Below are 17,282 nucleotides of genomic sequence, written 5' to 3'. Positions count from 1 at the left end.
ATGTTACATAATACATGACGCAATACTCTACTTTATGTTACATAATACATGACGCAATACTCTACTTTATGCTACACAAAACATGACGCAATACTCTACTTTATGTTACACAATACATGACGCAATACTCTACTTTCATGTTACATAATACATGACGCAATACTCTACTTTATGTTACACAATACATGACGCAATACTCTACTTAATGTTACATAATACATGACGCAATACTCTACTTTATGTTACACAAATCATGACGCAATACTCTACTTTATGTTACACAATACATGACGCAATACTCTACTTTATGTTACACAATACATGACGCAATACTCTACTTAATGTTACATAATACATGACGCAATACTCTACTTTATGTTACACAATACATGACGCAAAACTCTACTTTATGTTATATAATACATGACGCAATACTCTACTTTATGTTACATAATACATGATGCAATACTCTACTTTATGTTACACAAATCATGACGCAATACTCTACTTTATGTTACACAATACATGACGCAATACTCTACTTTATGTTACATAATACATGACGCAATACTCTACTTTATGTTACATAATACATGACGCAATACTCTACTTTATGTTACACAATACATGACGCAATACTCTACTTAATGTTACATAATACATGACGCAATACTCTACTTTATGTTACACAATACATGACGCAAAACTCTACTTTATGTTATATAATACATGACGCAATACTCTACTTTATGTTACATAATACATGACGCAATACTCTACTTTATGTTACACAATACATGACGCAAAACTCTACTTTATGTTATATAATACATGACGCAATACTCTACTTTATGTTACATAATACATGATGCAATACTCTACTTTATGTTACACAAATCATGACGCAATACTCTACTTTGTGTTACATAATACATGACGCAATACTCTACTTTATGTTACACAAATCATGACGCAATACTCTACTTGACAGAACGTCATGCCTGATGAAAATTTCGGTAATCTGAGAGGTGGAGGAATCTTGCATATTGATCAGATGTTTGCAGAGGTTCTGGCTAATGTTATGGGCAACTACAAAATTTACTCATCAGGTATTTTCTTTGACAGGTAAAACTCAACTTCATTAATTTGACCTACGTGAAAATTGTTTGCTCTCAAGTAGCTCTGTTGTATTTGTCATCCTAAAAAGCCTGTTGTTATATGTGTCCACTCTCGCTTTCTCTTTCTTTCTCGCTAGCTCACCTCCCTCTAAAGTTTCTCTCTTCCTCAGTTCTCAATCTCAACCCTCTGCCTTTATCTCTCCCCTGTACCGAGACCAATCATTAGAGAGGGTCTGAAAACTGACCTGCAATGTCACAACGTGTGGGTAGATTAGACGTCACAAGGTCTGTACGAAGTGGCAATAAGCTATTGGTCTAAACTGCCCATAGGCTGTGACGTCGTAGGTCAGTGTTGAGTCCTTCAATAACGAATTGTACCCGCCCTCACGCAACTTTCTGTTCCTCCTTCTACTTCTTTCTGTCCTTTCTATTTCTCTGTCTCTCTGTCTCTCTCTCTCTCTCTCTGTCTCTCTGTCTCTCTTCGTCTCTCTCTGTCTCTCTTTGTCTTCTGTATCTGTCTCTCTCTGTCTCTTTATGTCTCTCTCTTTCTCTCTGTCTGTCTCTCTCTTTCTCTCTTTCTGTCTCACTCTCTTTCTCTCTGTCTCTCTCTCTCTGTCTCTCTTTGTCTCTCTGTCTCTGTCTCTCTCTGTCTCTCTTTCTCTCTTTCTGTCTCTCTCTCTTTCTCTCCGTCTCTCTCTCTCTCTTTTTCTCCCTTTCTCTCTCTCTTTCTGTCTCTGTTTCTGTCTCTTTCTCTCTGTCTCTCTTTGTCTCTCTGATCTGTCTCTCTCTTTCTCTCTGTCTCTCTCTCTCTGTCTCTCTTTGTCTCTCTGTCTCTGTCTCTCTCTGTCTCTGTCTCTCTTTCTCTCTGTCTCTCTTTCTGTCTCTCTCTCTCTTTCTCTCTGTCTCTCTCTCTCTTTCTCTCTGTCTTTCTCTCTCTTTTTCTCCCTTTCTCTCTCTCTTTCTTTCTCTGTCTCTCTCCCTTTCTCTATGTCTCTCTGATCTGTCTCTCTCTTTCTCTCTTTCTCTCTGTCTCTCTATCTCTCTCTCTCTTTCTGTCTCTCTCTCTTTCTCTCTGTCTCTCTCTCTCCTTTTTTTCTCTCTCTCTCTTTCTCTTAACTTCTACCCTATAGCCACGTTCTTCCATTCCTCCTCGTCAATATCTGAATTGTCTTAATCCTATTCCCAGTTTTCTGTAGATCCTGTATCGACCACTTGCATATCATGTATTAACCCATGCACCATCATGTATTATTGATTTTATATGTATAGATCTTTGTTATCATATTTTATCTCTTAATAATTCTATATTTATTATTGTCAAATCAAAGTTTTTTTGTTGTTTTTTTTTCACTTTTTCTTTTGTATAAAATGGCCTCTAAAGCTCATAGTAACAGTTCCCTGTCGAATATGTAGACACAATCAAGATATATATAACGACACACATTCACATACACACACACAGTATGCCATGTATACACATCGATCACTAACAAATCTGTTCTCTGTACAAGGTACACATTTCAAGATCAAGATCGAAGTTTTCGAGAACTTTTCGGACCAGAGGCTTTCCGCTACAAAGGTTCATTTTACGCCGTGAATACAGCTGGTTATAGCAAGCAATACATAGAACAAGACTGGTTCTCTATGGCCAAGAGCAGATTCTCTACAAATACAATGGGCACCAAGGTCTACAAACTTAGAGCGTACTTACGGTAATTATGATCTTTGTCTTACTCGCGGTGGTTCTCAAACTTACAGGGTGATAGTCTCAGATTTTTAAGAGACAATTTTTTAAAACTCTAAACTATCTATGGTTAGAATTTGTAATAATTATTTTATGCGATTGATTTAAAAAAAAATACAATTTAAGCCAAGAAATCGTGTCTTGTTCTCTGTACATCACTTGCAGTGAATGTAACTAGAGATATTTATGAACAAGATTATGCAGTTATAGCTAACTCACTTAATTTGTACTAACATAATTTAATCAGAGTGATCGTTTTAGATTTAAATGTTCAAACTACGTCGTTAAAAGCAACAAATAAACAGATAAAACAACTGCGTATTATCTTAAATAAATACATATATCATCTATCGAAAAAAAAAGGCAATTGTGCTAACGCAGGGTCTGATCTAATATATAATGTGTACATCTAATTTCCCTATGTTTGGCTAAGTGGCTATCAAAGCTTATGCCCAGGTATTCATCTACTTTCTATGAGATGATCCATAATCGGTTCTCCAATGAAGAAGGCCATATAAATTAAAATCAATTGAGTATTTACGAAATACCACTCACTGACTGATTTATTCATCTATCAAGATATCTCTGCAACCGCCGAACAAATTTGAATAAATTTTTTACACATGTTCCTTTTATCTCGAAATGGCTCGCCAGGAAAAGGTTTTGATATAGTCTTAGTAGGAATGCGACAGTTCGCGAAACATCGCAAGATTTATATTTACCATCATCATCATCATCGAGCCTTTGAGTGAGAGTTTGAGAGGTTTAAATTCTCTCTTATAAAATCCCTGGACAGAAACCCTGCTGCCTTACGTAGTGTATACATGTCACCATACAGGTCGAAAATTTTTGGTTTCCCAGACCTGTCGAGATTTATTTTAAACCTTAGTATTTAATTTTCGGAATTGTTCCATAAATGTATCAGTTTCTATAAAGCCTAAATACAAATGTTGACTAACACACAAATAAATGCTTAGTTTCTTTATTTTTCCCTAAAATAGAAAAAAGCTGCGTGATGTGTTTGTGTTTGTGTTTGTGCAAAAAAAGAAACGATGTTCCGGCCGAAAAAAAATCATTTATAACCGGAGAACAAATCAATGTCAATGCTAGTATATTCATAATTGCAATGGTTACTTATGGTCATCTGCAAGCTGTCCTATTTTTACAAAGATTAAATCAACTTGCTCTGTCTGTCTGTCTGGAAAAATGCAAATACATTTCTCCCAAATCCAATCTCGGATCAAGTTGAAATTTGTGCACAATTATTTCTTTTACCTGACAAAACAAGAATCAATTAAAAAAAATACTAACCAAACTATTAGTAATTTATTTCGTTTGGCATCTCGAACAAGTGAAAGAAATTGTACTTGACTGAAGTGTTTGTATAAGTTGAATTAGCCTCCTTTACAGGTAGCCGCTTTTAAATAAGTTTGAAACAAACAATAGCTAACTACACAATCTTCTATTTACATACACACCTTACTAGCAGAATGGTTCGAATGTCGGCTTGAGGAGGCTTGAGTCATGAGTTCGAATTCAGGTTGTTTCCCCACCCCCTTTTTTTTATTAATGCTTTTAAAAAACGATTTCAGTAAAATTCACCCGGATAGCCCTTTCTCTCCCCACCTCATTTTCCCAACATGTCCAGATAAGTGATAGGATCAGAACGTAGTGAGAAAGTTAAAACCATGAAATAGTGCTAAACAAAAACAATTGTTAAAACTATTTCTAATCGCACAGATTTATTGTTAATGGTCTAGGCCACTAGAATCTAAACGTTCCTCCGAGTCCGCAGCCTTTTTATTCTAGTTTTTATTCTAGTTTTTATACTAGTTTTCAAGAAGATGAAAAAAAATCGGTATGTTCTTTTTTAATAGCTTTATGAGTTCAAACCTGGAAAAAATATTATAACAGTCGTAACAGATACTTTTTTGTTTTTCAACAACATTGTTAATGAAACTCTCATATAGGTGAATTCTAGATCACCTCTGTAATCGTCTTTAAAACCTTTAAATGTGTTCGAATCGGAAATGTATTATTGCATGTGACCCACAGGGGCATCCTATGAGTTCTTATTGTTTTAACACTAACTCTTTTAGTCACTTTGTTTATCTCAGTACAGGTCTGATTCTAACGGTAGTAGCACAGCCAAACATGAGCACTTCCCAGTGACGTACAAAGCCGCCACCTATGAACTGGGATTCTGGACCAGACCTTACTTCAGATGTGATGGCTACGTCAATGCCTGGGTACTGAAGTATGTCGTCCCGTTCTTTGGAGTCAACAGAAGGAAGCTAGAGTTCAGGTACGATGGTCTTAAATTTCTCACTTTCATTCGATTTGTACATTGCATATTAGTAGGGAGAAAACAGGACGATATATACGAAACAAATCAGATTCATTAGGCTCTTATTCAACCCAGTATGTTACCCTTAACTGGATGCATCTCAGACAGAAGTGTACACAGTCTAATGGGTGCTAAAAACTATAGCGCCATCAATAACTGTGGGCGGGTCTCGAGTTCGAATTCCTAGCGCATAAAGATAACAGGAAGCTTTCAGATACACCTTCCCCTAACATATACAAAAAAGAGATCATATACTATGTTATTTGAATAAAAAACAACCACAAAGAAATGGCCGTTCAAATATTACACTATAAACAACTTTTTATTTAACACTTAATTTACACGCATGACACAGCACAGCCTCATTCAAGTAGGTCAACAAACTGTTCAGTTTTTATAGGTATAAAGTCTTTTGGAGATTTACCGTTAAATGGCATTGTAACTTTTAAAGTTAGATATGTTACATCAGAGCTGTTTCCTCAATACTTAACACACTATTGTTATTCTAATTCATCATATTTATACAGAGGTGTAACCACGGTGGAGGTACCATTAAATCTACTGGAAATCAATCAATGCCCCATGTCTTTCAATGTTCCGAACGCCTTTAAAAATACAGCAAGGTGTGACTATTTTTCAACTAAAGTAAGTATCAAGGAAGTCTCATTATTCTTATCCCATTTAAGTTCTGTCTACCTTTCAAGTCTAATAAACTTTTTGTGTAGTTGTGGTCTTATAATGCACATACACATCTTCACGAGCTAATCTAATAATCTTATCTTATCTCTGAAAGTCTACATTTCAAAAAATATAAACAGTTTCTTATCTACATGGAACTGAAATGTAACCTTAAAGTTCCAATAGAAATATTCTATTTGCATATTTACGATGTGTTTCTCATCAAAAATGAAATGTATATTCGATAGTTAATGTTTTCCTAATTACAAATTTCATATTTCAGTGTGTTCCACTTGCTGGTTTCTAGACATTGTTTCATGTTTCAGTGTGTTCCACTTGCTGGTTTCTAGACATTGTTTCATGTTTCAGTGTGTTCCACTTGCTGGTTTCCCATTTATGCGTGGTGCCTATCGCTGCAACTGTAGGCTTGGGTTCGAGTACTGGCATAGTGATGGGAAATTTTGGATTGAGGGCTCTCTTTTGGAACTAGAATATGAGAAAAAGAAAGCTGGGTTATTTAGCAGGTATGTACATTTTAAAGAAAGCTGGGTTATTTAGCAGGTATGTACATTTTAAAGAAAGCTGGGCTATTTAGCAGGTATGTACATTTTAAAGAAAGCTGGGTTATTTAGCAGGTATATACATTTTAAAGAAAGCTGGGCTATTTAGCAGATAAGCACATTTTAAAGAAAGCTGGGTTATTTAGCAGGTATGTACATTTTAAAGAAAGCTGGGTTATTTAGCAGGTATGTACATTTTAAAGAAAGCTGGGTTATTTAGCAGATATATACATTTTAAAGAAAGCTGGGCTATTTAGCAGATAAGTAAATTTTAAAGAAAGCTGGGCTATTTAGCAGGTATGTACATTTTAAAGAAAGCTGGGTTATTTAGCAGGTATGTACATTTTAAAGAAAGCTGGGCTATTTAGCAGGTATGTACATTTTAAAGAAAGCTGGGCTATTTAGCAGGTATGTACATTTTAAAGAAAGCTGGGTTATTTAGCAGGTATGTACATTTTAAAGAAAGCTGGGTTATTTAGCAGGTATGTACATTTTAAAGAAAGCTGGGCTATTTAGCAGGTATGTACATTTTAAAGAAAGCTGGGTTATTTAGCAGGTATGTACATTTTAAAGAAAGCTGGGCTATTTAGCAGGTATATACATTTTACAGAAAGCTGGGTTATTTAGCAGGTATGTACATTTTAAAGAAAGCTGGGTTATTTAGCAGGTATATACATTTTAAAGAAAGCTGGGCTATTTAGCAGGTATATACATTTTAAAGAAAGCTGGGTTATTTAGCAGATAAGCACATTTTAAAGAAAGCTGGGTTATATTAAGGTTGTTGTTATTCTAGTGACTGTTAGATGCAAGCCAATGTTTCAGTACAAAGTATATACACAGGTTCACAACTCGAGTTAGTACCTGCTTAATTTTCTTAGTTCTAAAGCTGACTCCGGTCATACGGGCTCTCTAGATGTACTCAGTAGACAATGGATCTAAGGTAGGCCTAGATGAGCAGTCCCGCGACTGATGTGCAAGGTCAAAGATAAAGTCCTATTGTGGACATTTAAAGTCATAAGTACCTAATCGTTTGTTACTTACAACTATAAAGCATTCTACTTTCATGATGATGTACTCCCGGGCCGGACTTAAGATGGGCAGGACGGATTAAGAGTTCCAGTCCAGGGGACTCCACAAATAGAGGGGGGGGGCCTTCAGAATTAAGAAATTTACTCCATATTTCGACGTTTTATTTAAAACATTTCAGTCTTACAGTGGGCAACTGTGTCGCGGCGTGCTTGTAGTATACAAAATCAGCTCTGGATGAATGGCACTGGATATAATTATGTTAGCGTACGGCCTCTAGGTCTCGGCTTTAGGTCAGCTCTAGGCCTCATGCTAACTAGAATTTATTTACAGGCAGTAGGCAGATGGTAGCGCTACTGAGTGGGTTTGATCTGTGCACCTCAGTGTGTGACCAAGGGGCTAGAGTCGCCTAAGCAGCCAGATAGCACAACTAAACTAAACTAGCAAATCTAGCTAACTAAAAGAAAGCAAGAAACACACGTGTATTGAAAAGAAATACAACAAAACGATACTTTATTTACATGAAACCAAAAATAAATTAATACTAAAATATATGTACACTAGATCCAAACAACTAATCAAACCTACAATGTCTATGCTGCTACAAACACTAACCAACCAAACTAACTATCTAACTAAATTACACTAGTCTACAGTAGCATCCCAACACTATAAACTAGTCTAGATGTACAACTACAACGAAACTGGAAACTGTAATACTGAAACACGCTTTACAACACACTAAGAACAGACTAAGGCAGCAGTAGTAGAATGATGCGGCAGCAGGAATTATTGCCTGCAATTATACAAAAATAAAAATATAAGAAAAACGTTATGTTATAAAGTATAAAGTACGGCGTTGTATGTACTCATCATCTGTCCTAGAGACCACAAGGCCAGAAAGGGGAACTTTACTTTAGCCATTAGAATCTAAAATATTCTGCCAACTTTAATTCTTGATCCAGACCTATATATTTCTAGGTTAAGACTTACACATGGAATAGCATGTTTTCTTTCAAGGGTAAAAAAAAATTAAAGTCCCCCTTTCAGACCTTGTGATCTATGGGGCAGATGCTGTAAAGGTCATCTGTTTCTGTGACCCACCTTTAACGAGGTTATGTGATTCTTTTCTGTCTTATAAAGTTAATGATTTTTTGTTTTGAAAGTTAAGAAATAAAGCAATTTCCCAGATGACTTTGTGAATCTAAATGTGGATTTGATGACCTTGTGTATCAACAGATTTGATCTACTCAACTGCCGAGCATCTGTAGCAAGTGGTCGAGTGGAACTTCAAAACATTTACTTCCTGGCATGTCTTTTGCTGACTTGGGTTTTACACCCAAAACTCTAGATCTAAGCATTCCAATGTTTAAGTAAACTCATCAAAGTATTAGATGCATAGTCCAAGATACTAAAGACTCTCATATCAGATATATCAACCTAATTCAGTGAGTCTTCATGTGGATTGATACTGATGTGTTTGCTTTTGATTTGGTAACAAGTGTAGTTTGCAAATGAACTTATCTAACATTTAAACAAATCTTTTCTAGAACAAAAAATGTGTTTAGTGTATAGCTCACTGTTGAAATAAATGCAACAGTGCATTTAAAAAAAAATTCAATAGCACTTTTAGTAGTACACTAGCCTGGCATTACCCGCGGCCTGCGGGTCTAAGTTTGTGTTTACTAATGTAGTGGATTGGATTTAGATGTATGTAAAACTTAGCTAATGATCCTTTCACATTAATAAAATTAGTTTTGTGAAAATGGGTTTATCCGAAGCCGATACATTCATATCTAGTAAAAACGAAAAGAGCGATAGCTTTGTTAAATGAATGGGATTATAAAGTAACAATAAAACGAAATAATTTTTAGTACGCGATTCATGAATGAATATAGATCTAGGCCTTTAACTCGGCTTCGCAGCTTTCGTAGATGAATGTAGCTTTAGAAAACCAAATTTGAATGTTTATTTGATCAAAATATGAAATGAATGGACTTTAATTAATATGTTTATGTGTTAAAGTATAAAACTATCTGTGCGAAGAGAAGTTTTATCATCTTAGAGTTGAATTAGAGTTTTAGATCTAGGGATGGGATTATAAAGTAAACAATTAAACGAATTAATATTTATTACGCGATTCATTACGGAATTGTCTAATGAAAGAATGTTCGTCAGGAAATCTGTAGTCACAGATATAAGGAACTAATTAATGTAAAAAATGCTTTTGAAACACAAAATTGAAGGTTAATTTTATTATATAATGAAATCAATGGATCTTCTTTTGTCTTTTCATGTGTCAAAGTAAAAAACTATCTGCGCAAAGTGTATTTCTTAAAATTAGATCTAGGTCTAAATCCTTTCTATCTTTTCTCATGTCAACATTGTAGACATGGCCTAGATCCATAAAATACTATAGCTGTAATAGAGTCGGACAACTTTATTTTTTTTTTTTGAGGGTCTTACATTTGTTTTAGGGCTACAATACATTCACTAAGGTCTAAGTTGGTACCCAAGGAACATTCCTGCCTAGTTTTATCAAGATTGGTCAAGCGGTTTTGATGTCTATAAGTAACATACATACATACATACATACATACATACATACATACATACCCCTCACATTCTACTTTATAATATAGATACATTAAGTGGCATACTTCTTATTCTCAGTTAAATGACATTGTCAGTTTCACATTCCAAATAAAAAAGCGAATCAAACTCTCTTAGATTGAGACCTTTTTAAAATGATATTTCAATATCAGTTTAAATCATCCTTGTGTGACGTGCAGAAGAATTCTCTATGAAAACCTACAAACAATTGTTTGGTCTCCCCTGACTTCTCTACGAGCCTGGTTCAAAGTTCAAAGTTTGATATGTCATTTATTGATATGAGTTACATGCAGAAAGAACTACACTGACTCCATCGAGTGTACCACACGTGTATCAGTTTGTATTGTATATAGATATATGTAACATGATAGGTTCTTAAATGTTATTGATATGTAAATAGTATGTGTTTTCAAAATGTTTCATGAAGAGTTATACAAATGTCCAAATATGTACTTGAGTGTATATGCTCAATTGTATGTACCAGCTGTCTAACACGTTGCAATGCCCTGTATGAAGTTTGATTGAAAAACCAAGAAAAGAATAAAATATGTCCCAAAAAATATTTCAAGAAAGTTTCGATTTTTAATAAAAACAAAAACAAAAAAAAACTCAATTCTTAAAGATCAAAGTGCAGGGGCAAATCATTTAACGATTTCAAATAACTTGATCATAACAAATAGATTTAAGACTTGATGATTACAAGAAACCATTAGTACGTCTCAAGATTACAAGAGAATTGATGCTCACAAGGGACCCATTTGGACGTTCCAGGACCATAAGAGAAGGACATACATTTCTAATGTATTAATCTCATTACTTCTGTCAGTGATTTGTTCGAAAGCAAAGACTTAACTGTTTCTACCCAAGACAAATACAGCAATGCTCAATGCAGACCAGCTTATTTGAATATTTACTACATCCGCTCCACTACTAAACCAAGAAATAAAATAACTTTTGAATATATACCTAAAAAAAAACAATCAAAGCTTATAGTAAGTGTAATTGTAGAAACTCGTTTGGGTTAGTCATGTGAATAAATGTGTGCGGTTAAAAAATATATTTACCAAATGTTATTTTAGCGCAATTTTATGCTTTTAGTTTTCTCAATGCGTTATGATCCTGTCACTTGTCTGGACCAGTTGGGAAAGGGGGGAGGGGGGTAGCTGAGTTAAGGTTACCGGGAGGGGGGTAGCTGAGTTAAGGTTACTGTGAGGGGGGTAGCTGAGTTAAGGTTACTGTGAGGGGGGTAGCTGAGTTAAGGTTACTGTGAGGGGGGTAGCTGAGTTAAGGTTACTGTGAGGGGGGTAGCTGAGTTAAGGTTACCGGGAGGGGGGTAGCTGAGTTAAGGTTACTGTGAGGGGGGTAGCTGAGTTAAGGTTACCGGGAGGGGGGTAGCTGAGTTAAGGTTACCGTGAGCGGGGTAGCTGAGTTAAGGTTACTGTGAGGGGGGTAGCTGAGTTAAGGTTACCGTGAGGGGGGTAGCTGAGTTAAGGTTACCGTGAGGGGGGTAGCTGAGTTAAGGTTACCGTGAGGGGGGTAGCTGAGTTAAGGTTACTGTGAGGGGGGTAGCTGAGTTAAGGTTACTGTGAGGGGGGTAGCTGAGTTAAGGTTACCGTGAGGGGGGTAGCTGAGTTAAGGTTACTGTGAGGGGGGTAGCTGAGTTAAGGTTACTGTGAGGGGGGTAGCTGAGTTAAGGTTACCGTGAGGGGGGTAGCTGAGTTAAGGTTACTGTGAGGGGGGTAGCTGATTTAAGGTTACTGTGAGGGGGGTAGCTGAGTTAAGGTTACTGTGAGGGGGGTAGCTGAGTTAAGGTTACCGTGAGGGGGGTAGCTGAGTTAAGGTTACCGTGAGGGGGGTAGCTGAGTTAAGGTTACCGTGAGGGGGGTAGCTGAGTTAAGGTTACTGTGAGGGGGGTAGCTGAGTTAAGGTTACTGTGAGGGGGGTAGCTGAGTTAAGGTTACTGTGAGGGGGGTAGCTGAGTTAAGGTTACTGTGATCGCTTTTGAAAAGCATTAAAACAAAAAGTTCTACGACTTGAATTCGAACTTAGGTTCCAGCCTTCTCAAGGGAACTAATTCAACTTATACCACAACATCTTTGAAATACAAATTATTTCTTTTCTTCCATACCAAACAAAATAATTAATTACCAATATTTTATTATCTAATACAGGGGCGTAACTAGGGATTTGGGGGCCCGGGGGGATTGACCTCTTTGGGGGCCCCTTGCATTTTGACATTCAAAATATGACATGAGGTAATGTACGCAAACATATATAAGCCCAAAATCAAATTGGTTCAGTATATCAGTAAACTTCACAAAAAGTAATCATCAAGACTCTTAATGAATAATACCGTTGTTTATTAGTTAAATAATGAACAAGTGACAAATCTCAATTGATATCGCTTCACGTCGTGCATTCTGTGCAGCAAAGACATCTAAAACATCAACTACATCGATACTTTCTAGTATTTGTGACTTCACTGACATTAAAACCATGATAAGCCTTTCTTGCGTCACTGTGCTCCTCAGATAGTTTTTGATGACGCAATGGAAGTGGCCTGAGCTAGCGGTATTCGGAGGAGGTTGCAAAGTCTGAGCACACGTAATTACCATATGAAGCCTGTTTCCTCAATATGTCTATTGATGATTGTATTACTGTTTGTTGATGAAAAGTGCTCGTGCATCAATGACATAATTGAAAAAGCGATTTTCCATTTATTTCATCATACAAACAGGAAAAGTAGCACAGTTTGTCACAAGCGTGTCTTCATCTAACATGTGTCTTGGTTCAAGAAGAAACCCAAAGGTATCCATTTTCTTTCCAGCCTTTGGAATCTGCCCTTCATCTCCATATGAAATCTGTCCAGTACAACACGTTTGAATTGCAGTTCTATTGACAGTCCTACATTAGAACTCAACTTCCCATCAAGTCTTTTCTTTCTTCTGGTTGTTTTGATTACAGGGAATTCATAGTATTCACTAGCTTCTTTTGCTTTTTCGATGGATTGGATTTTTGTCAGTTTATCATCATTTTGCAGAAAGCATGAAAGGGTACTAATTTCTTTAGCAGCTTCCCGTATATGCTGTCCAGACTTTTGTAGTTTCTTCCGAACTGTATTAATTGGGCGCAGGAGCTTTGACCAGAATTCCAGATAGGCAAAAAATTCTTAATTTTCCACTGCATGAAAAAGATTCTGTGCTAATATTATATGATATTACGTCATTGTTGGTTGTTTATGTTTTGTGCGAAAGCAAAGGATTCAGAGCATACAAAAGTGGGAAAGATCCATATCTCGTTATGCTCGAGTATAGAAATACTCCGATAAGTGGACTGCCGTATTCACCATCACAACTGCTGACGAGTAGAAGACTCAGGGAATCCAACTGATCACAAAATATTAAAACCATCGGTAGCTGAAAATGCAGAGACATTACTCAACGAACGACAGATGAAAAGCAAAGTGAAATACGATGCAAAAGCAAGACTACCTAAAGATTATTCTGTCGGAGAGTTAGTCTAGGTCAAACATGGCAGAAAGCAGTTGTCATAAAAAAACATTCAGCACCCAGATCTTACATCATTAAGACAAAAGATGAAAAAACATACAGAAGAAATCAACGCTTTTCCTAGTAGACAGGGCCGGCTTTAGGCTAGTGCAGCCAATGCGGTAGCAGTAGGCCCCGCGCTAATTCCAAGTGTACATTATTAAATTAAACCATTATAAAGTAAAATAACAGGGTTTTCGCGACCTCCTGATTTTTCAGGGCCTCCAGGAAATCTCATGAAAAGGCAAAATATACGATAAAGTCCTGAGAAGAATAGAGGAAATTGACATTTTGGGGTGCCAATAAATAAAAAGTGGCATTGCGAGCTTTCATTTAATAAAATTTATTGCAAAGACGAAAGTAGGCCTATTTGCTAATTCAAAAATAATAATTTTGACATTATGCTTATCCCTACCCAGACTAGGCCCCGCGCAATCCGTTTCGCATAGGGCCCCGCAAATGCTAGGGCCGGCCCTGCTAGTAGATATCACTCTTATGAACTTTAAAAGGAAGGGTGTGATAATAACTTCAAAAGGAAGGATGTGTTAATATTATATGATATTACGTCATTATTTTTTGTTTATGTTTTGTGCGAAAGCAAAAGGATTAGATGTAAATAAAAAGAGAGTTTCCATTGGATTGAGGAAAGATGAATAAAGGGGTAATAACTCGAGTGTGAAGTTTAATTCTGAAATTATAGACTCCAAACCCGAATAATGGACAATTTTAGCATTATTAAGAATAACTTTTAGATCTGTTATACTCGATTCTGTAAATTTTGCTTTAAGGTTAAATACTGTAGCCATATAATACTCGCCATTTAGATCTATTATTAGTAAAGGTAACAAGATACCTGGAATTCGCTGCATTTCATGCAGTTTTATTCGTGGCAACAAAGTTTAAAATGGAAGACCAGCTTTTTAAAAAAAATTTATCTCTGTGGGAAAAAATATTTGTAAAATGTCAACAAAGTCAACGTACTGATAGACCTAGAGCTAGGTTTAGTCTTTGTGATAAATTTAATTCATAAATGTTGAAAAAAAAGACACCCGTTGACACTATTGTCAATCAAATATATTAATTTATGTATTTACAAATAAATTTCGGACACCCATTTGGGCCCCCCCAGGTGGGGGCCCGGGGGGATTTTAAAATTCTCCCCCATCCCCCCCCCTTTAGTTACGCCACTGATCTAATAGGTTTTTGTTTTAATTTATGTATTCTTTTATTGTGTGGTACCAGAAATAATTGGACAAAATTTCAACTTATTCCGTGATTTGGTTTTGGAGAAATAACATAGTAACATCTTATCAGACAGAGTGAGTAGATATAAGCATTGTAGAACACAAGAACAACACGAAGTTAAGAATACATTTTAGAATATATAAGGAATATAATTCACCAATGATAGTTTTTTTTCATTAATTATGGCGGTACGGTCTTAATAGCAGTTAAAGTAAACGAATAATTAAAAAGCAAAAACCTATTAATAAATAAATAAAGTAAACAATAATGCAAATTAAATAGATTTTTTCTCTTTTAAAATACAGATTAACATTATTTTGGAAATATAGGTAGTTTGTAGGTCTAAGATTACTTAACTTAATAATAACATTATAGAAAAAAAAACAACAAATTTTGACAAAAAAATCTAAAACCGTTCACATAAATATGTTAAAAAATAGATAATAGTCATCTCCCTTACTAATTAGTTTGTTACTATCAATAGTATATAGTTGTAAAAAATGTTGTATTTTTATGAGAAAACTGCTTGCATAGTTGATTTTAAAAATTAAATTTTTCGCTTACAGAGAAGAAAAAAGTAGACGTGGCATCAGAATTTTGAAAGGTCGAAAATATCATGATGTCGGATTTTCAATATCTTTTCTAGTTTACGAGATCTAAGTGGAACGGACGAACGGACTGACCACACAAAACTAATAACATCTATTTCCCTTTCGGGGGCTGCTAAAAAAGTAGCCATTGCATCAGAACTTTGAATTTTCTAAAATATCATGATGTCTGATTGTGAATATCTTTTCTAGATTACGAGATCTAAACGGGACGCACGGACGGACGGACAGACAGGCCACACAAAAGTAATAGCGCCTCTTCCCCTTTCGGGAGCCTCTAAAAAAATAAACAAGATAATCTATTAATTATTGGTAATTAATTATTTTGTCTGAGATTGAAAAAGGGAAATAACTTATTATTATTATTGATAGATATAGTTGTAATTGTGGAGTCCTGCCTTAAGTAAGCTTTAATTATTATTTTTTTTAAAGATTTTTTTTTTATTTTGCTTGTTTATTAACTTACCTTACCATAAGAGCCCTATAAGTTTGACTGGAAAAAATAGTCACGAGCATTCAAGCGATGAGACACTGTTAAAGAAGAGGGGTAGGGAGGAGGAGGGTCGTGAGGGGGAGAACGGCTAAATAAAAACATAACCTATTTGTGTAAGAGTTACCTCCTCATGAAACTAAAATCTAAGAATAGAATTCCCCCCCCCCAACTAATTCAAGATATGACAACAACCTAATGGCCAGGTGTCCTCGCTTCTAGCAGCACTAATGAACACGTTTGAGAGATTTGAATGAAAAACGGAAGTGGGCCCTCCGTTCTCGAATTCTATAATTATTTTGTTCTAGTGCCCGCTGAAGGATTCGCGGCAGGTCAAGGCTGCATAAAACATAAGACATGGCAACGAAATCGAAGTTTTCTATTCAAGACAGCAGCCGTCTGAGATGTCTTGTCAAGGCGGGTACACTAAAGCAGCTGTCTGAGATGTCTTGTCAAGGCGGGTACACTAGGAGTCTCGGTGCTGTCCCCTTGTCAAGTGCACCAGTAAACGTAGTGCACTAGTTTGATTAGAGTGGGCCAGATGTCCTGCTATCCCTCTTAAAGAAAAGGAAGATAGAGTCGTGAGAAGAACAGAACGTAATGAGAAACGAACAAAAAGAAATAAAACGTGTGTAGGTGTTTGTGTAGAGAGAGAGAAAGATACGAAGAAAACAAAATTACGTGAGAGTAACAATAGGAAAGAAAGAATAAAAATATGTGATGTCACTAAGTTATAACATGTTCTAGCAAAGACATACTAACATAGAAAGATATTCAGACAGCAAAATAGATGATAGATAGATAGATAGATAGATAGATAGATAAATAGATAGATAGATAGATAGATAGATAGATAGATAGATAGATAGATAGATAGATAGATAGATAGATAGATAGATAGATAGATAGAAAGATAGATAGATAAATAGATAGATAGATAGAAAGATAGATAGATAAATAGATAGATAGATAGATAGATAGATAGATAGATAGATAGATAGATAGATAGATAGATAGATAGATAGATAGATAGATAGATAGATAAATAGATAGATAGATAGATAGATAGATAGATAGATAGATAGATAGATAGATAGACAGATAGACAGATAGACAGATAGATAGATAAATAGATAGATAGATAGATAGATAGATAAATAGATAGATAGATAGATAGATAGATAGATAGACAGATAGATAGATAGATAGATAGATAGTTAAAGTTATTAATCAACCTCTTCCTGTCCTGTGAAACATTTGACCTACTCTTGCTTATCCTTACCAAGTGCCTGTGACAATGTCCAG

General features: G+C 35.7%; 1 protein-coding gene across 2 annotated transcripts in view; it reads left to right on the top strand.

The window, feature by feature from the left end:
* Positions 1-10,709, top strand: part of LOC106058717 (uncharacterized) — a 59,734-nt gene extending 49,025 nt beyond the window's left edge. Inside the window, exons 14-19 of one of the 2 annotated variants that reach the window (XM_056036222.1) lie at positions 992-1,125; positions 2,630-2,830; positions 4,985-5,167; positions 5,737-5,854; positions 6,257-6,411; positions 8,713-10,709. In XM_056036222.1, coding sequence (XP_055892197.1) covers positions 992-1,125; positions 2,630-2,830; positions 4,985-5,167; positions 5,737-5,854; positions 6,257-6,411; positions 8,713-8,824 — 903 coding nt within the window. In that variant the 3' untranslated portion in view covers positions 8,825-10,709. Of the gene's footprint in view, positions 1-991; positions 1,126-2,629; positions 2,831-4,979; positions 5,168-5,736; positions 5,855-6,256; positions 6,412-8,712 lie in introns of those variants that run through there. The other variant, XM_056036224.1, reaches the window with a different exon arrangement.
* Positions 10,710-17,282: the final 6,573 nt, after the last annotated feature.

The sequence above is a fragment of the Biomphalaria glabrata genome, chromosome 7 (assembly GCF_947242115.1).
Source record: "Biomphalaria glabrata chromosome 7, xgBioGlab47.1, whole genome shotgun sequence".
NCBI lineage: Eukaryota > Metazoa > Mollusca > Gastropoda > Planorbidae > Biomphalaria > Biomphalaria glabrata.
This window is presented reverse-complemented; position numbering and strand designations above follow the sequence as displayed.